Source organism: Uranotaenia lowii, chromosome 1 (genome assembly GCF_029784155.1).
Source record: "Uranotaenia lowii strain MFRU-FL chromosome 1, ASM2978415v1, whole genome shotgun sequence".
In the NCBI taxonomy this organism is placed as follows: Eukaryota; Metazoa; Arthropoda; class Insecta; order Diptera; family Culicidae; genus Uranotaenia; species Uranotaenia lowii.
This window is the reverse complement of record NC_073691.1, coordinates 96,826,118-96,840,192: the sequence shown is the minus strand read 5'-3', so window position 1 is coordinate 96,840,192 and position 14,075 is coordinate 96,826,118. Positions and strand designations below refer to the sequence as shown.

Genomic DNA, 14,075 nt, shown 5'->3' with positions numbered 1-14,075 from the left:
ACACACGTCTTGTCAAATAAAAAGCAGATTTGGAACTTTGACCGTAGTTTCGCTGTACATTCATCATCAAGCAAATGTGTCTAAGGCTAAATTTGAAGAATTTTTCGCCGCAATTCCCTCACCATGTATCATTGCAGGAGATTTCAACGCAAAGCATAGTCTTTGGGGTAACGAATCGGATAATACTCGCGGTTCACGTATAGCAGAAGCTCTGGAGTGCAGCAACCTCGTCGTCCTAAATAACGGAAGTCCAACTAGATTCGATGTAAACCGGTCGTGGAGCGCAATCGATATCACGCTGGTTTCATCTGATTTTAGTTTGGATTGTCATTGGAACGTTTTGGAATCCCCGGAAGGCAGTGATCACTTTCCAATCATCTTTGGTACCGATTCTACACCGATAGAACTCCGCAATGCGAATTTGAATTTTAAAAAACCGATTGGCAGAAGTTTTCTGATAAAATAGAAGAATCTTTAGCTGATACTCACGACACCCAATCCTTCGACACTTTCTTTCGGAAAATTTGGTCTGCTTTAGAGTTTTCGACTCCGGTTCCAAAACGTAGTACTCATCTGCACAAATGCCCTCAACCATATTGGGATGAAGAGTTGACTGCAGCTAAGGATGCAACCCGCAGAGCTTTTCGCGTCTGGAAAAGAACTCTGTCCGCTGATGCATATGATCACTATGGAATCAAGGAAAGATTGTTTCGAAATTTGGTAAGAAAGAAAAAATCCGAATCATGGCAGTCTTTCTGCAACAGTTTCGACAATACAACAACATTACAAACATTGTGGAAACTCGCCAAAAAGTTTAAAAATGGTACCTCATCTGCGAATCGAACTGTTGATGACAAAACTCTAAATATGATGTTGGACAAAATAGCCCCTCAATCAGCGAAAAGACCAGGATTGACCTTTTCACAATGCGAATGTGATGATCATTCCAGCAATCTGTCATTCAATGTTTGTGATATTGAATCGGTGATGAAAACCGGTAAAGACTCGGCGCCAGGATTGGATATGATACCCTACTCTGTTATCAAAAATCTCCCCTTACTCGCTATTCGATGTTTAGCCAGAATTTACAGTGATATCTTCTCCAATGGAATGATTCCTCCCACCTGGAAGGTTTTCAAAATAGTAGCCATTCCTAAACCGAATCACGATTTACCTACAGTGTGTTCGCCCAATAGCATTAGCATCATGCTTCCGCAAAATCTACGAGATGATGGTTAAGGAAAAATTAGAATGGTTCATTGAAAGCAACAACTTGTTTCCTAATGAAATTTGTGGTTTCAGGAAAAACAAAGGCACTATGGACGCGTTGCTTCCACTCATAGAAGAGTCATCAAAAGCTCTGAACATGCAACAACACGTTGTCGTGTGCGCTGTGGACATCAAAAGTGCCTACGACGATGTTGAAATTGAAATACTTGTTCAAGAATTGAGAGCACTAGGGACCCCTGAATGCTTAACTCAAAGTATCTACAAACTTTTTGAAGAACGAATTTTGTCAATCACTGGGAATTCTGGTTTGATAGAAAGGACTACCTGGAAAGGCCGCAAGGATCACCCCTCAGCCCTATCTGCTTCAACGTCGTTTTGACAAGACTTCTGCGAGATTTACCAGATGATGTTATTAAAATAAACTACGCCGATGATACAACGCTTGCTGTCAGAGGAAATATTTTAAATAATAGCTGCCGAGCACTTCAATCAGGGATCGACACGTTGGCTCACGGTTTAACGCTTCTTGGGTTTGAAATTTCTCAAACTAAGAGTAAGTGCCTCCTTATTTCGAAACGACAAACTGAACTTGTACCGGATATAATAATTCATGGCGAACCTGTAGAATTCGTTAATTCTATAAAACTTTTGGGAATGAATCTATCGACAAATCTCTCCTGGTCACATCATATTCTACAGATCAAAAAACGCACAGCACCGTATCAAAATTTCCTTCGCAGTATTGCCGGCCAATATTGGGGAGCCCACCCTTCTACAATGATACACATATATAAAGCATGTATTCGGTCGATCATTGAGTATGGTTCAATATTTATGACACAACTGAATTATAAGGATGGTCTAATGCTGGACAGAATTCAGTGGGCATGTATCCGTGTATGTTTAGGGTCAACCAAAACTACTCATACAGGATCGCTAGATGTCTTAGCTGGTTTATGTCCTCTAAGCATAAGAAGAGATTCCTCGGCACTGCAGTTCGTTAACAGAAGAGCATGTTTGAACACATGGCATCAACAGTTTGTAAATCCAAATTTGGAAACAAGATCCTTCACCACCGGTTTGCAACGAGCTCTCCACCACGTCAACGATTTTTTTCCTCTACAAAACACGCTGGAACAACTGCCCTGTTTTTTGTACAAACCGAACGTACGGAAAACAGTGCTTTCTATCGATCTTTCGGTGATGGACTTACGATCACAAGAAGCTTCTACCGCTGCTTTAATAGACACTTTGCTAGAGGAAAAATACTCAGAAAGTTCTATTATAGCAACAAACGGTTCCAAGGATCTACTAGGCACTGGTTATGCAGTCGTCAACAATTTTGGTGCTCCAACATGTAGTATCAAACTCCCTTCCACAATGAGTGTCTACACGGCGGAACTGCTTGCTATCAGGAAGGCAGTTTCCATCATCTCTGATCTGCCAGCAGGTAAATATGTGATTATCACTGATAGTATGAGTTGTCTTTCTAGCCTTCAAAACAACAAAATGAGTCCATCGAACCCCGTTGCATGGTACGATATTAAAAAGATGACTACAATGGCTCAACAACAAGGTTCTGAAACCCATTTTCTTTGGGTACCATCACATCGAGGAATCCAGATGAATGAATGGGCTGATCAAGAAGCAAAACTGGCCTGCAGACATGGTTTGCCGGACGATTACACGTTCACTGTGCATGATGTCTCCTTCCCAACTGTTCAACACGCTAGACAACGGTGGCAAAGTGCATGGAACGCTGGAGTTAAAGGCCGTTTCTGCCATAGTATCCTTACCAGCGTTACAAGTCATCCATGGTTCCATCAACTGCAACTCGATAGGAGAGAAATAATTATTTTGTCAAAACTCATAAGCAACCATTCACGGTTACCTGCACATTTGTTTAGGAATAGGATAATCCCCAGTGATGTTTGCAACTGTGGCGCGATAAACGCAGACCCTGATCACTTCCTGTTTGCTTGTTCGAACTTCAGTGCGAAAAGAAATGCTTTATGGAGGATTCTTGTGAACAAAGGCGTTGTTCCTGATACACAAATTTTGTTAAAGAAACGTGATATTGAAATTTATAAAACAGTAGCAAAATTTTTCGTAGAATGTAAAATAGATCTGTTATTTTCTCTGCTGTTCATCAATATTTGTCTCACAAGAACTTTCAAATACATTTTGTTTAAAAAGAATATCATCAAATTCAAGGGAAATTTGAGCATCAATTGAACTTACAACGTTTAAATTAACGGGATCATGAGCAGACTCAAACTGGCTAATTTTTGAGATTTTTCTGTGTTAGTTAAAAGAAGTTTATCTCCATCTTTCAAAGTAGGGATTGGTTTCCGGGGCTAGTGAAGTAGACAATGTGCAACTCGAGACCCCATACACCCAACCTTCGGGTAGTGGTCATATCACCTCTTGTCTGCAACTCCGATTCTCTACCTCCCCGTGGTACTAGCTGGGGTGCGAGCAACCTTAGCGGAGATCGGGTACCCAACCCCGGTGGATGCTTTGGTCGCATGCAGAATGAGTTAGGGGGCTTCGTACGCGTCTGTTCTCCATGTTAGGGGCGGCGTGCGGAGTGCAACAACGTCCTGGTGGTGTTCGGGACCCAAAACAGCAACATCACGACGGTCCTCCTGCGAGATAGTGGGGTTAGCTGCGGGCCTTGCGAGCCTGTGACTACTAAAAAACATAAGCAACGAATAACGAACAACAAATTTCGGATGGAAATCGGCAAAGACCCACGCGACGAAAAGGGACTAGCGATTGGAAACTTGGAACATGGAACTGCCGATCTCTAAATTTTGTGGGCAGTACCCACGTGCTCTCCAACGAATTGAAGAGCATTCATCGACGCCAATATCAACGAGGATCCTTATTTGAAATTTATTTATTGTGACCTTCAAAGGAGATCAAACGTCGTTTAACATTTATTCGTAGTAAAAATTTTGCAAAAGCAGTAAAGGACATAAAACCCTACTCAAAGCCATTTTGGAAATCAACTAAAATTCTGAAAAAGCCCCGGAAACCATTATTTTATTTACATAGTATTCCGTCTCACGACATAACTTGACGAACATAATTCCTAAAATTCACTCGGTTCATAGCAACCGTTCTCCAATTTCTCGGGCACCCCACGTTCGCCAGATCACGCTCCACTTGGTCTAACCACCTCGCTCGTTGCGCCCCCGCTCGTCTTGTTCCTACCGGATTCGTAGCGAACACCTGTTTTGCAGGACAGTCGTCCGGCATTCTTGCGACATGTCCCGCCCAGCGTATCCGGCCAGCCTTCACCACCTTCTGGATACTGGGTTCGCCGTAGAGGCGCGCGAGCTCGTGGTTCATCCTTCGCCTCCACACTCCGTTCTCCTGTACGCCGCCAAAGATGGTTCTTAACACTCGTCGCTCGAATACTCCGAGTGTACGCAGGTCCTCCTCGAGCAATATCCATGTTTCGTGCCCGTAGAGAACAACCGGTCTAATGAGCGTCATATACAGGTTACACTTCGTGCGAGGGCTAAGTCTTCTCGACCGCAGTTGCTTGTGGAGTCCATAGTAGGCACGACTTCCGCTGATAATTCGCCTCCGGATCTCACGGCTGGTGTCAAAGTCTTCGACTATCTCCAGCTCGTCGCCATCGATCGTGACCTTGTTATTACTGGACAAGCGGGTTCGGTCGGTCTCGGATCCGCAGGCCAGCATGTACTTCGTCTTGGACGTATTAATCATCAACCTAATCCTTCCTGCTTCGCGTTTCAGTTTGCGGTAGATCTCCTCCACCGCCGCAGATGATCTGCCGACTATATCAATGTCATCGGCAAAGCAGATAAGTTGACTGGATCTGTTGAAAATCGTGCCCCGCATTTCGCCCACCGCTCGTCGAATAACACCTTCTAGCGCCACGTTGAACATCATGCAGGATAGACCATCACCTTGTCGAAGCCCCCTGCGCGATTCGAATGAACTCGACAATTCACCCGAAATCCGCACACAGCACTGCGTTCCATCCATCGTCGCCTTGATCAGTCTGATCAGCTTCCCGGAAAAGCCGTTTTCGTCCATGATTTTCCATAGCTCGTTACGGTCGATCGTGTCGTATGCGGCTTTGAAGTCGATGAATAGATGATGCGTAGGGACTTGGTGTTCACGGCATTTTTGGAGGGTTTGCCGCAATGTGAATATCTGGTCCGTCGTAGACCGTCCCTCCATGAAGCCGGCCTGATGACTTCCCACGAATCTGTTTGCTTGTGGCGTTAGGCGGCGGAGTAGGATTCGGGACAACACTTTGTAGGCGGCATTGAGAACAGTGATCGCTCGGTAGTTCTCACAGTCCAATTTGTCGCCCTTCTTGTAGATGGGGCATATTACCCCCTCCTTCCACTCCTCCGGTAGTTGTTCTATGTCCCAGATCCGGATTATCAACCGATGTAGGCAATCGGCCAACCTGTCCGGGCCCATTTTGATGAGTTCAGCTGCGATGCCATCCTTCCCAGCCGACTTGTTTCTATTCAGCTGGCGAATGGCTTCCTTAACTTCACTCATCGTTGGGAGTGGCTCCTCTTCGTCGTTGGCTACGCCGGCGATGTACCTTCCCCCACCGTCTTGATCTCCTGCATGTGCGCCGTTCAGGTGTTCATCGAAGTGCTGCTTCCACCTTTTGATCACCTCACGATTGTCCGTCAGGATACCCCCGTCCTTATCCCGGCACATTTCGGCTTGCGGCACGAAGCCTTTGCGGGATGCGTTGAGTTTCTGATAGAACTTTCGTGTTTCTTGGGTACGATGCAGCTGCTCCAGCTCCTGGAGCTCCTCCTCCTCCAGGCGGCGCTTTTTCTCCTGGAAAAGTCGGACTCGCTGCCTCTTCCGCTGTCGGAGATTTTCCACATTTCGACGGGTGCCTCTTTGCACTACTGCCGCCCGCGCGGCATTTTCTTCGTCCATCACCCTCCTACACTCCTCGTCGAACCAGTCGTTCCGTCGAGATCGCTCCACATAACCGATGACGTTCTCCGCAGCACTGTTGATGGCTGTTTTGATGGTATCCCAACAGTCCTCGAGAGGGGCTTCGTACTGGTTTAAAAAATATAAAACATGCCACATTCCCCTTAACAGAAAAAAAAAATCGAAAAATATTGAAAAAATTGATCAATACTACCCCGGATGACGGTATGCCCATTAGTATATTTAACAGTATAATAACCTCCAGAGCAGCCATTAAATAAAATATTCCCATTTGAATTTGATGAAATATTACTCCAAGATTGGTGTTTGCATTAAAGTCACTTATAATAAAAAAATTAGATTTGTTTCTGGTGAGTTTTTGTAAATCTTCCTTAAAAAAATTCTTTTCACCGCTACATTGGAAAGGCAAGTATGCGGCAACAATTATAATTCTCCCCACAGAAGTTTTCAACCACCTCTAAGAACGTTAAACGGTAACATTAAAATCACTTCGAGCATTACCAAGGCGTGATTCTAATGTGGGCCGAGGCTGACCGCGAACAGGAAGATTGTTTGCCGTTCTGACGTGTGAAGATGAAAAAGAGGAAGGAGGAGATGAAATTTTTCTCACAACTTTGGGATTTTTCCTAGGAGCAATAATGTTTGCCCTAACGGGACAGTCTATGGAATTCGAGGAATGATTACCTGCGCAATACGCACACTTGAAAAATTCTGTTTGTGGTTTATCACCACCAATAAGGCATCTAGATTTTTCATGACCGAATGAGCCGCAAAGCATGCATCTTGCATTCTGCAATTTTCAGTGCCATGACAGAAAGCTTGACAACGACAACATTGCGTAATATTTTGAAGAAAATTGGTAGAAGATTTTCGAAAAGTTTCAAATTTGACTCGATAATGAAAAATAAGACTAGCCTTTTCAAGAGTTTGCAAATTATAAACCTGATCCTTTTTTAAATGGATCAAATAAAGCTCAGAAGCAAAAACACTACTGATATTATTCGTGTTGGTTCTTTTCCTCATTTGAATTACTTGAATCGGAGAAAAACCTAACAAAGAATTCAATTCGGTTGTAATCTCATCTGGTTTCTGATCGCCGGTGAGACCACGAAGTACAACTTTAAAAGGACGATCACTTTTAGTGTCGCATGTAAAACATTGGTGTTTTTTATTATTAAAATTATTTAAATTTTTTTGAAAATCGTTAAAAGATTCCGCCAATATACGAACATTTCCCCTTCGACCGATCTGAAAAGAATCCTTGACGGAAGTGACGATTTCTTTCCGAAAGGCATTGAAGTCAGGAATTGTGACCGTAATTGGTGGAACCTTTTCGATTTTAAGAGCATAAGAAGAAAAAGGTTTCTTAGTACTCTTATCAGAATTAAATATGAATTTTTCCTCATCACCGATGTTATGAAGGACATCGAATGAATTGGAAGCTATGTTACGGCAGAAAAGTTATTAAGGGTGGAAGAGAGGTTGGACAACTCAACGATATGCTTAACAAACACCGAACAGCCTAATTGTCTTATTCAATGTGGAACGATTAGGAGTTTTTGTCGCCCATCCTTTTTAACACCAAGCATACCTACATCTTTAAACGATATTAAATCACTGAACATTCGGTGGACGGAGACGGTCGTTTTTTGTAGGCAAGACTACGTGACCCAAAAATCATGAAAGTGATCCGTATGTATCATGCATTCCTAAAGGACCAGCCAGCAACTGTCTGTATTGAAGGAATGATGTCGACGAGCATCAAAATGATGCCTAGCATCGGAGGGTCTGCCTTCTGCTCCTGACCATCTTTACACTGAACCTCGAAAATACCCAAACTTGAGAACTTTCCCCGCCAACCCGAATGAAACTCCCTCCCTACAGGTTTGGCTATTGGTGGCATAGCTCAAAGTTAAGCTCTTAAAGGAGAACTCATCCCCCAAAATCTGATACCACAATAAAATGGAAATCAGAATAAAAAAAAATATCGCCAGGTACAGGAATCACACCCATACCTGCAATGTCTTTGCTATTACCTTCTCAGGATGCTAACCGCTCGACCACCGGAGAGTTGTTGAGAGAGGCAGCTACATCATCGTATATGTGGGACTTTCTGCGAATGAAGCGGGAATAAAAGTTATCCCCAAAAAAAAAACAGTTCTTCGCTTTGAACTTACCCCCCAAACCTAAATCTGCCACGATGGAGGTAACAGAATCAGATGCGCTTACAACAAAAACCCCCCAAAAAAACAGTTCTTCGCCCGAAGGACAAGTTTGGCTTATTGGCAAGCTGTGATTTTTTCACAAACTTAAGTTGTCAATCTTGAACTTAGGTTTGGCGGGTGGCAGTTCTCAAGTTTGGGTATTTTCGATTTTCAGTGTACAAAAGTACACCAGGAGTTCGGGATGGGCCCGGTAGACGCTGTTGCTGATCTACAATCCTATCAACTATATTTAACATCTCTTCATCAGCATTCGTTTTCAAATGGTTGAGATATTTACTTTTCACAATACAGTTTTTGGAGATTTTAAAGATGAGTTCATATAAAAATAAGATTAAATCACCATTGTAGCTTTCGTTTGTGAATTGTATCTGTTCATCATATACAATTCACAAAGTGAAGTTATAGACGTAGCAATGAGCAAAACACAATTAAAAAAGGCATTTAAAAACTTTATTCAAAACAATAGCTTACATTAGTTTTAAGTAGCTTCAAGTATTCTAGTCTACAAAGTTTGACTTAATAAATAAATTAACTTTAAATTAAATATTGTTTAAGGGAAGTTTGTTCCATAAAAAATATATGAATCTAATAATTTTCGATTATTTTTTTCAAACCACCGTTTGTTATTGCTTTAGCTAAATTTTTTTTTCTTTTCTGATGCTTCCCGTTGCAGCGAGTGCTCTTTAAATGGCAAATACCAATGCGGATATCATCCATGGCAGTGGGTCTTCTTCTGCGGTAGCTCAGGATTCGGCAATTCAGGCTTTCATCCATCAGCAACAGCTGCCCGCAAGAGCATTGTCGACATCCAATGCACAAGTGTACGCATCCAAAAATCAGTTTCAGAAAATCGTGCAGCAGCAAAATGTTTATAGTGATGTACAACATCCTCAAAGGATACAACATTTGGCCGAGGGTACACAGCTTCAGGTGCACTCGGTCCCTCCTGTGCTGGTGCAATCGAAGTTTTCCACGGTTAGAGAAAGCTCTAACAATATAGTGCTTTCCCAGAGTCATAACCGTTTCATGTCCGGTAATAGCGATGGTTTTAACCCATCGGAAGAATTTAAATCAAGTGAAGTGAAAAATGCTTATGTAAATATAGTTAGCGCAAATCAATCGTTAGATGTTTCAAATATGGCAAATAACGTGAACCTATCAAAAGAGAATAGGAGTAATCTCAATGCAGATATTTATCGACTTGAACGTGAAGTAGGTGGGAATGTAACGGAAAACATGGATAAAAAAGGCAGCAGTAATACGTTGGATAACTTCAACGTTGCTCCTGGATGGCGGAGGATAAAGTACAACGGAGAGATTATTTATATCAGGTGAGTCTATAATTTTCCGTACCGGATTTTTATCCTCCTCCTTATTCATCCCTAATACGCGTTTATGTGGGCATCTCGGGGTCTTTATCAATGAATTTTGACATGATTAAAACGCTTTAAATCTCAGGACTCGGTTTGAAAGTAAGTCGAACCGAATACTCGGTAACATTCGGTCAATGATTTGATATCGAATATTAAATTAATTTTTTACTACATATTTGGTCATTCCGAGTACAAGAGTTCCACGTGTCACGCGGTCTTTCTCCAACGAGTTTTCAGATACGTTTTTCTACCGGTTATCTCAGACCATAATTCTCGAAAACACCTGTTTAGGTCACACTTTATAGGAATTAATAATACTTTTTAAAATAGGCGTTTCTAATGACGATTAAAAAAAAACACGTAAACTGTTCCAGTTTGAAGTCACCTTAAAAGTGAGGGCTTCATTTATTCAGTATGTACAATTTAGTCCTATGCTTAGTCCTTTCCTGGATCATAATCTCTATGTTCGTTCCGAATATTTTCTTCCTCCGAAAAGATAAAGGAATCGGCAGTAAACCTATAAAAATCACTTTCGGAACCACTATCTGCTTCATCATCTTCATGTCTTCTCCTCTTGAAACTAGCACTGTAGATTTGGTTCAACATCGTTTCCTAACGAGGCAAAATTGTCAGATCGACTCAATTCCAAGTACCGTCCCTCGTTGAAAGCTGTAGAACGCCTAGCTTTCCGATGTGAATCGTCACAAACTTTCAACTGGCGTTTGTGCGCCAAAATGACTCGCCCTCCCAAGGAAACCTGTGAAACGTTTGGAGAAAACCATTTTAAAAACGATACATCAAGGCTGATCTATCCGGATTTTTATATTATATCAGATGTCAATTTCTCACATTTAAAATAAGGATCTTTCAACTTTATTGAGATTAAACAAGATTGTCTAGAATTATCATCATTTTTAAATTGTACATAATTTTTTAAATAACTCTTGGGGTTGATCAAATCTAGTAAAATTTTTGGCTTATAAAAAAGTAACCGCTCAGAGAGGAATTTACAATCTTTGCTCCAACAAGTGTTTCTGTAATTAAATAAAAATAAACAAATTTGTTCATCTGTGTCATCCTATCCTATCCTAAGGGTCCAGCGCCGATTGACCGGCGCATAGGGCTGAGATAAAAGATCTCCACTGCTGGCGATCCGGAGCCAGCGTCTTCACTTGCTGCCAGCCGAGGTTCTCGTCAACTGTGCGGATTTCAGCGGCTAGACTTCGCCGCCACGAGCTTTTGGGCCTGCCTCTTCTTCGATGCCCATCTGGATTCCAGTCAAGCGCCTCTCTGCAAATCTCGTTTTCATCTCTTCGCAGCGTGTGCCCAATCCATCTCCACTTACGTTCCCGAATCTCGATTTCTAGCGCCTTTTGATGACACCGGCGATGAAGTTCAACGTTTGAGATCCAGTTGCCAGGCCACCAAGCGCGGATGATGTTCCGCAGGCAGCGATTCACAAAAACTTGCAGTTTTCGCGTCGTCACCGCATATGTGCACCAAGTTTCACACCCGTACAGCAATACGGATTTGACGTTTGAGTTGAAGATTCGGATCTTAGTTCGTAGAGAGATGTTTCGGAGACTCGCAAACGCAAATCGGGCTTTTCTGATCCGGGTCTCGATGTCCTTCTTGGTCCCACCATCAGGCGTAATCTGGCTACCAAGATACTGGAAGCACTCCACTGTCTCAACCTGTTGTCCAGCTACCACGAAATTGGAACGATTTTCTGTATTGATTTCCATCGACTTGGTCTTTCCGACATTGATTTTGAGACCTGCTGCCAGGTCAAGGTCGTTCAGTTGCTCCATGGTTGAAGGATTCCACGGCAATCCTCGGTTTGGTCTACAGTCAATCGATCCAGTTAAGATCTCATCCATTACGATGAGAAAAAGCAGCGGTGACAAAATACATCCTTGTCTCACTCCAGCAGTTACCGGGATTGGTTCGGAAAAGACACCGTCGTGCAAGACCTTGCACGAAAATGCCTCGTACTGTGCTTCGATGAGATGGACTAGTTTCTCTGGGACCCCTCGTCGTCTAAGAGCAGCCCAGATGTTTTCGTGGTTCAGTCGGTCAAATGCTTTTTCGAAATCAACGAACACCAGCAGAAAAGAGTCCTGGAATTCGTTGATTTGTTCCAGTATTATTCGTAGCGTTGTGATGTGGTCCACACATGATCGTCCGGATCGGAATCCAGCTTGTTGCCGTCGGAGTGTAGCGTCGATTTTCTCCTGGATCCTGTTCAGGATTACTTTGCAGAGTACTTTGAGGGTTGTACAGATCAAAGTTATGCCACGCCAGTTACCGCACTCTGTTAGGTCTCCTTTCTTTGGGACCTTTACGAGGATACCCTGCATCCAGTCGGCCGGGAATGTTGCAGTATCCCAAATGTCAGCGAATAGACGGTGCAACATTTGTGCTGACAAGGCAGGGTCGGCTTTGAGCATTTCAGCAGGAATGCAATCGATTCCAGGCGCTTTGTTGGATTTCATGTCCTTGATTGCCGCTTCTATTTCAGCCAGCGAGGGCGCTTCCGAGTTGACGCCATTAATGCGACTTACTGTGGGCGCCTCGAGCTGCGTGTTCTGTTGGCCATTGCTATTTGTAACTCGAAAAAGTTGATCAAAATGCTCAGTCCAACGCTTGAGCTGATCTGTTCGATCTGTCAGCAGCTGACCTGCTCGGTTTTTCAGCGGCATTCTTGCATTAGTCCTTGCACCACTAAGGCGGCGAGAAATATCATATAATAAACGGATATCTCCAATGGCGGCGGCTCTTTCTCCCTCTTCGGCTAGGGAGTTTGTCCAGGCTCTCTTGTCTCGTCTACAAGCTCGTTTAACTGCCTTTTCCAGCTCCGCATATCGTAAGCGGGCGGCTGCTTTGGCTGACCCGGTACATGCCTGCTCAATTCCGACTTTCGCCTTTCTCCGATCATCGATCATCCTCCAGGTTTCATCCGACATCCATTCACTTCGTCTTCCACAAACTTTACCGAGAGTACCATGGCTCGTCGTGATAAAGGCATTCTTGATTCCACACCACTGTTCTTCAACTGTTTCGTCTGTCGGCAGCTCCGAGGCTCGGGATTCTAGCTGTTCAACGTATGCCCTTTTCACCTCTGGATTCTCCAACCGGCGGACGTCGTATCGACACCCGACTTTCTCCTCGCGCCGTTGGACACGCGCAACTCTCAGTCGTATCTCGCCAAGGACGAGGTGATGGTCAGATGCAATGTCTGCGCTTCGTTTGTTGCGGACGTCAAGAAGGCTCCTTCTCCATTTTCGGCTGATGCAGATGTGGTCAATTTGATTTTCTGTTCGGCCATCTCGGGATACCCAAGTGACCTTATGTGCTGGTCGATGGGGGAAGAGCGATCCACCGATCACCATGTTGTTGTTGCCACAAAATTCTACAAACAGCTCTCCGTTTTCGCTCATCTGTCCTAGGCCATGGCGCCCCATGATGCGCTCTAAGTCCTGATTATCGGAGCCAATCTTTGCGTTGAAATCGCCTAAGTGGATTTGAATGTCACCCTTCGGGATTCTCTCAACCACGCTGTTCAATTGACTGTAAAACTGCTCTTTCTCCTGCAAATCGGCAACGTCAGTTGGCGCATAACACTGGACCATTGTAAGGTTTCTAACCCGTGTTCTGAATCTGGCTACGATTATTCTTTCGTTTATCGGTTCCCATCTTATGAGGGCCGCATGGGCCTGCGGGCTTAACAGGAAACCAGCTCCTCGTTCCCGAGTAGCATGTTCTCCTCGTATGCCAGAGTAAAGCAGTACTTGCCCGGACTGTGTCTTGTGTTCTCCAGTGTTAGGCCAACGGACTTCGCTCAGTCCCAATATCTCTAGCTTGAGGCGGCTAGCTTCTCTAGCAAGTTGAGCCAGCTTTCCTGGCTGGGCAAGGGTCAAAACATTCCAAGTTCCAATTCTAGTCCGTGTTTTCATGCTAAAAGTCGTTGCCAAAGTTCCAATTCGGTTATTTCTTCTCTCAGTTTCTGTAACAATACAAGGTATCAGGAGCAGTAGGTTGTTAGCCTAAAGTCCCTATCCCGCGATGGGGCTGCCATCTTGGACTTAGCTGGCGGGAGCCGCATTTCATAAATTCAGCCGCTTGCTGCAAGACAGACGCTGTTTGAGCCGCCCCTGACCTGGAGAACAGACGCTCGGTTGTTGTTGCACGCCGCCCCTGACCTGGGGAACAGACGCGTTCGGCCACCTTCTCAGTCTGCATGCGACCAAAGCATCCACCGGGGTTGGGTACC

General features: G+C 43.9%; 1 protein-coding gene across 4 annotated transcripts in view; it reads left to right on the top strand.

The window, feature by feature from the left end:
• The window catches only part of LOC129751366 (mucin-2), a 55,619-nt gene that overhangs the window by 12,083 nt on the left and 29,461 nt on the right, over positions 1-14,075 (top strand). For all 4 annotated transcript variants that reach the window (XR_008738693.1, XM_055746828.1, XM_055746839.1 and 1 more), the window contains exon 2: positions 9,103-9,760. Coding sequence is in view for 3 of the 4 variants with exons in the window: in XM_055746828.1 (XP_055602803.1) it covers positions 9,117-9,760 (644 nt within the window). In the remaining variant the exon portion in view is untranslated. The remainder of the gene's footprint in view (positions 1-9,102; positions 9,761-14,075) is intronic.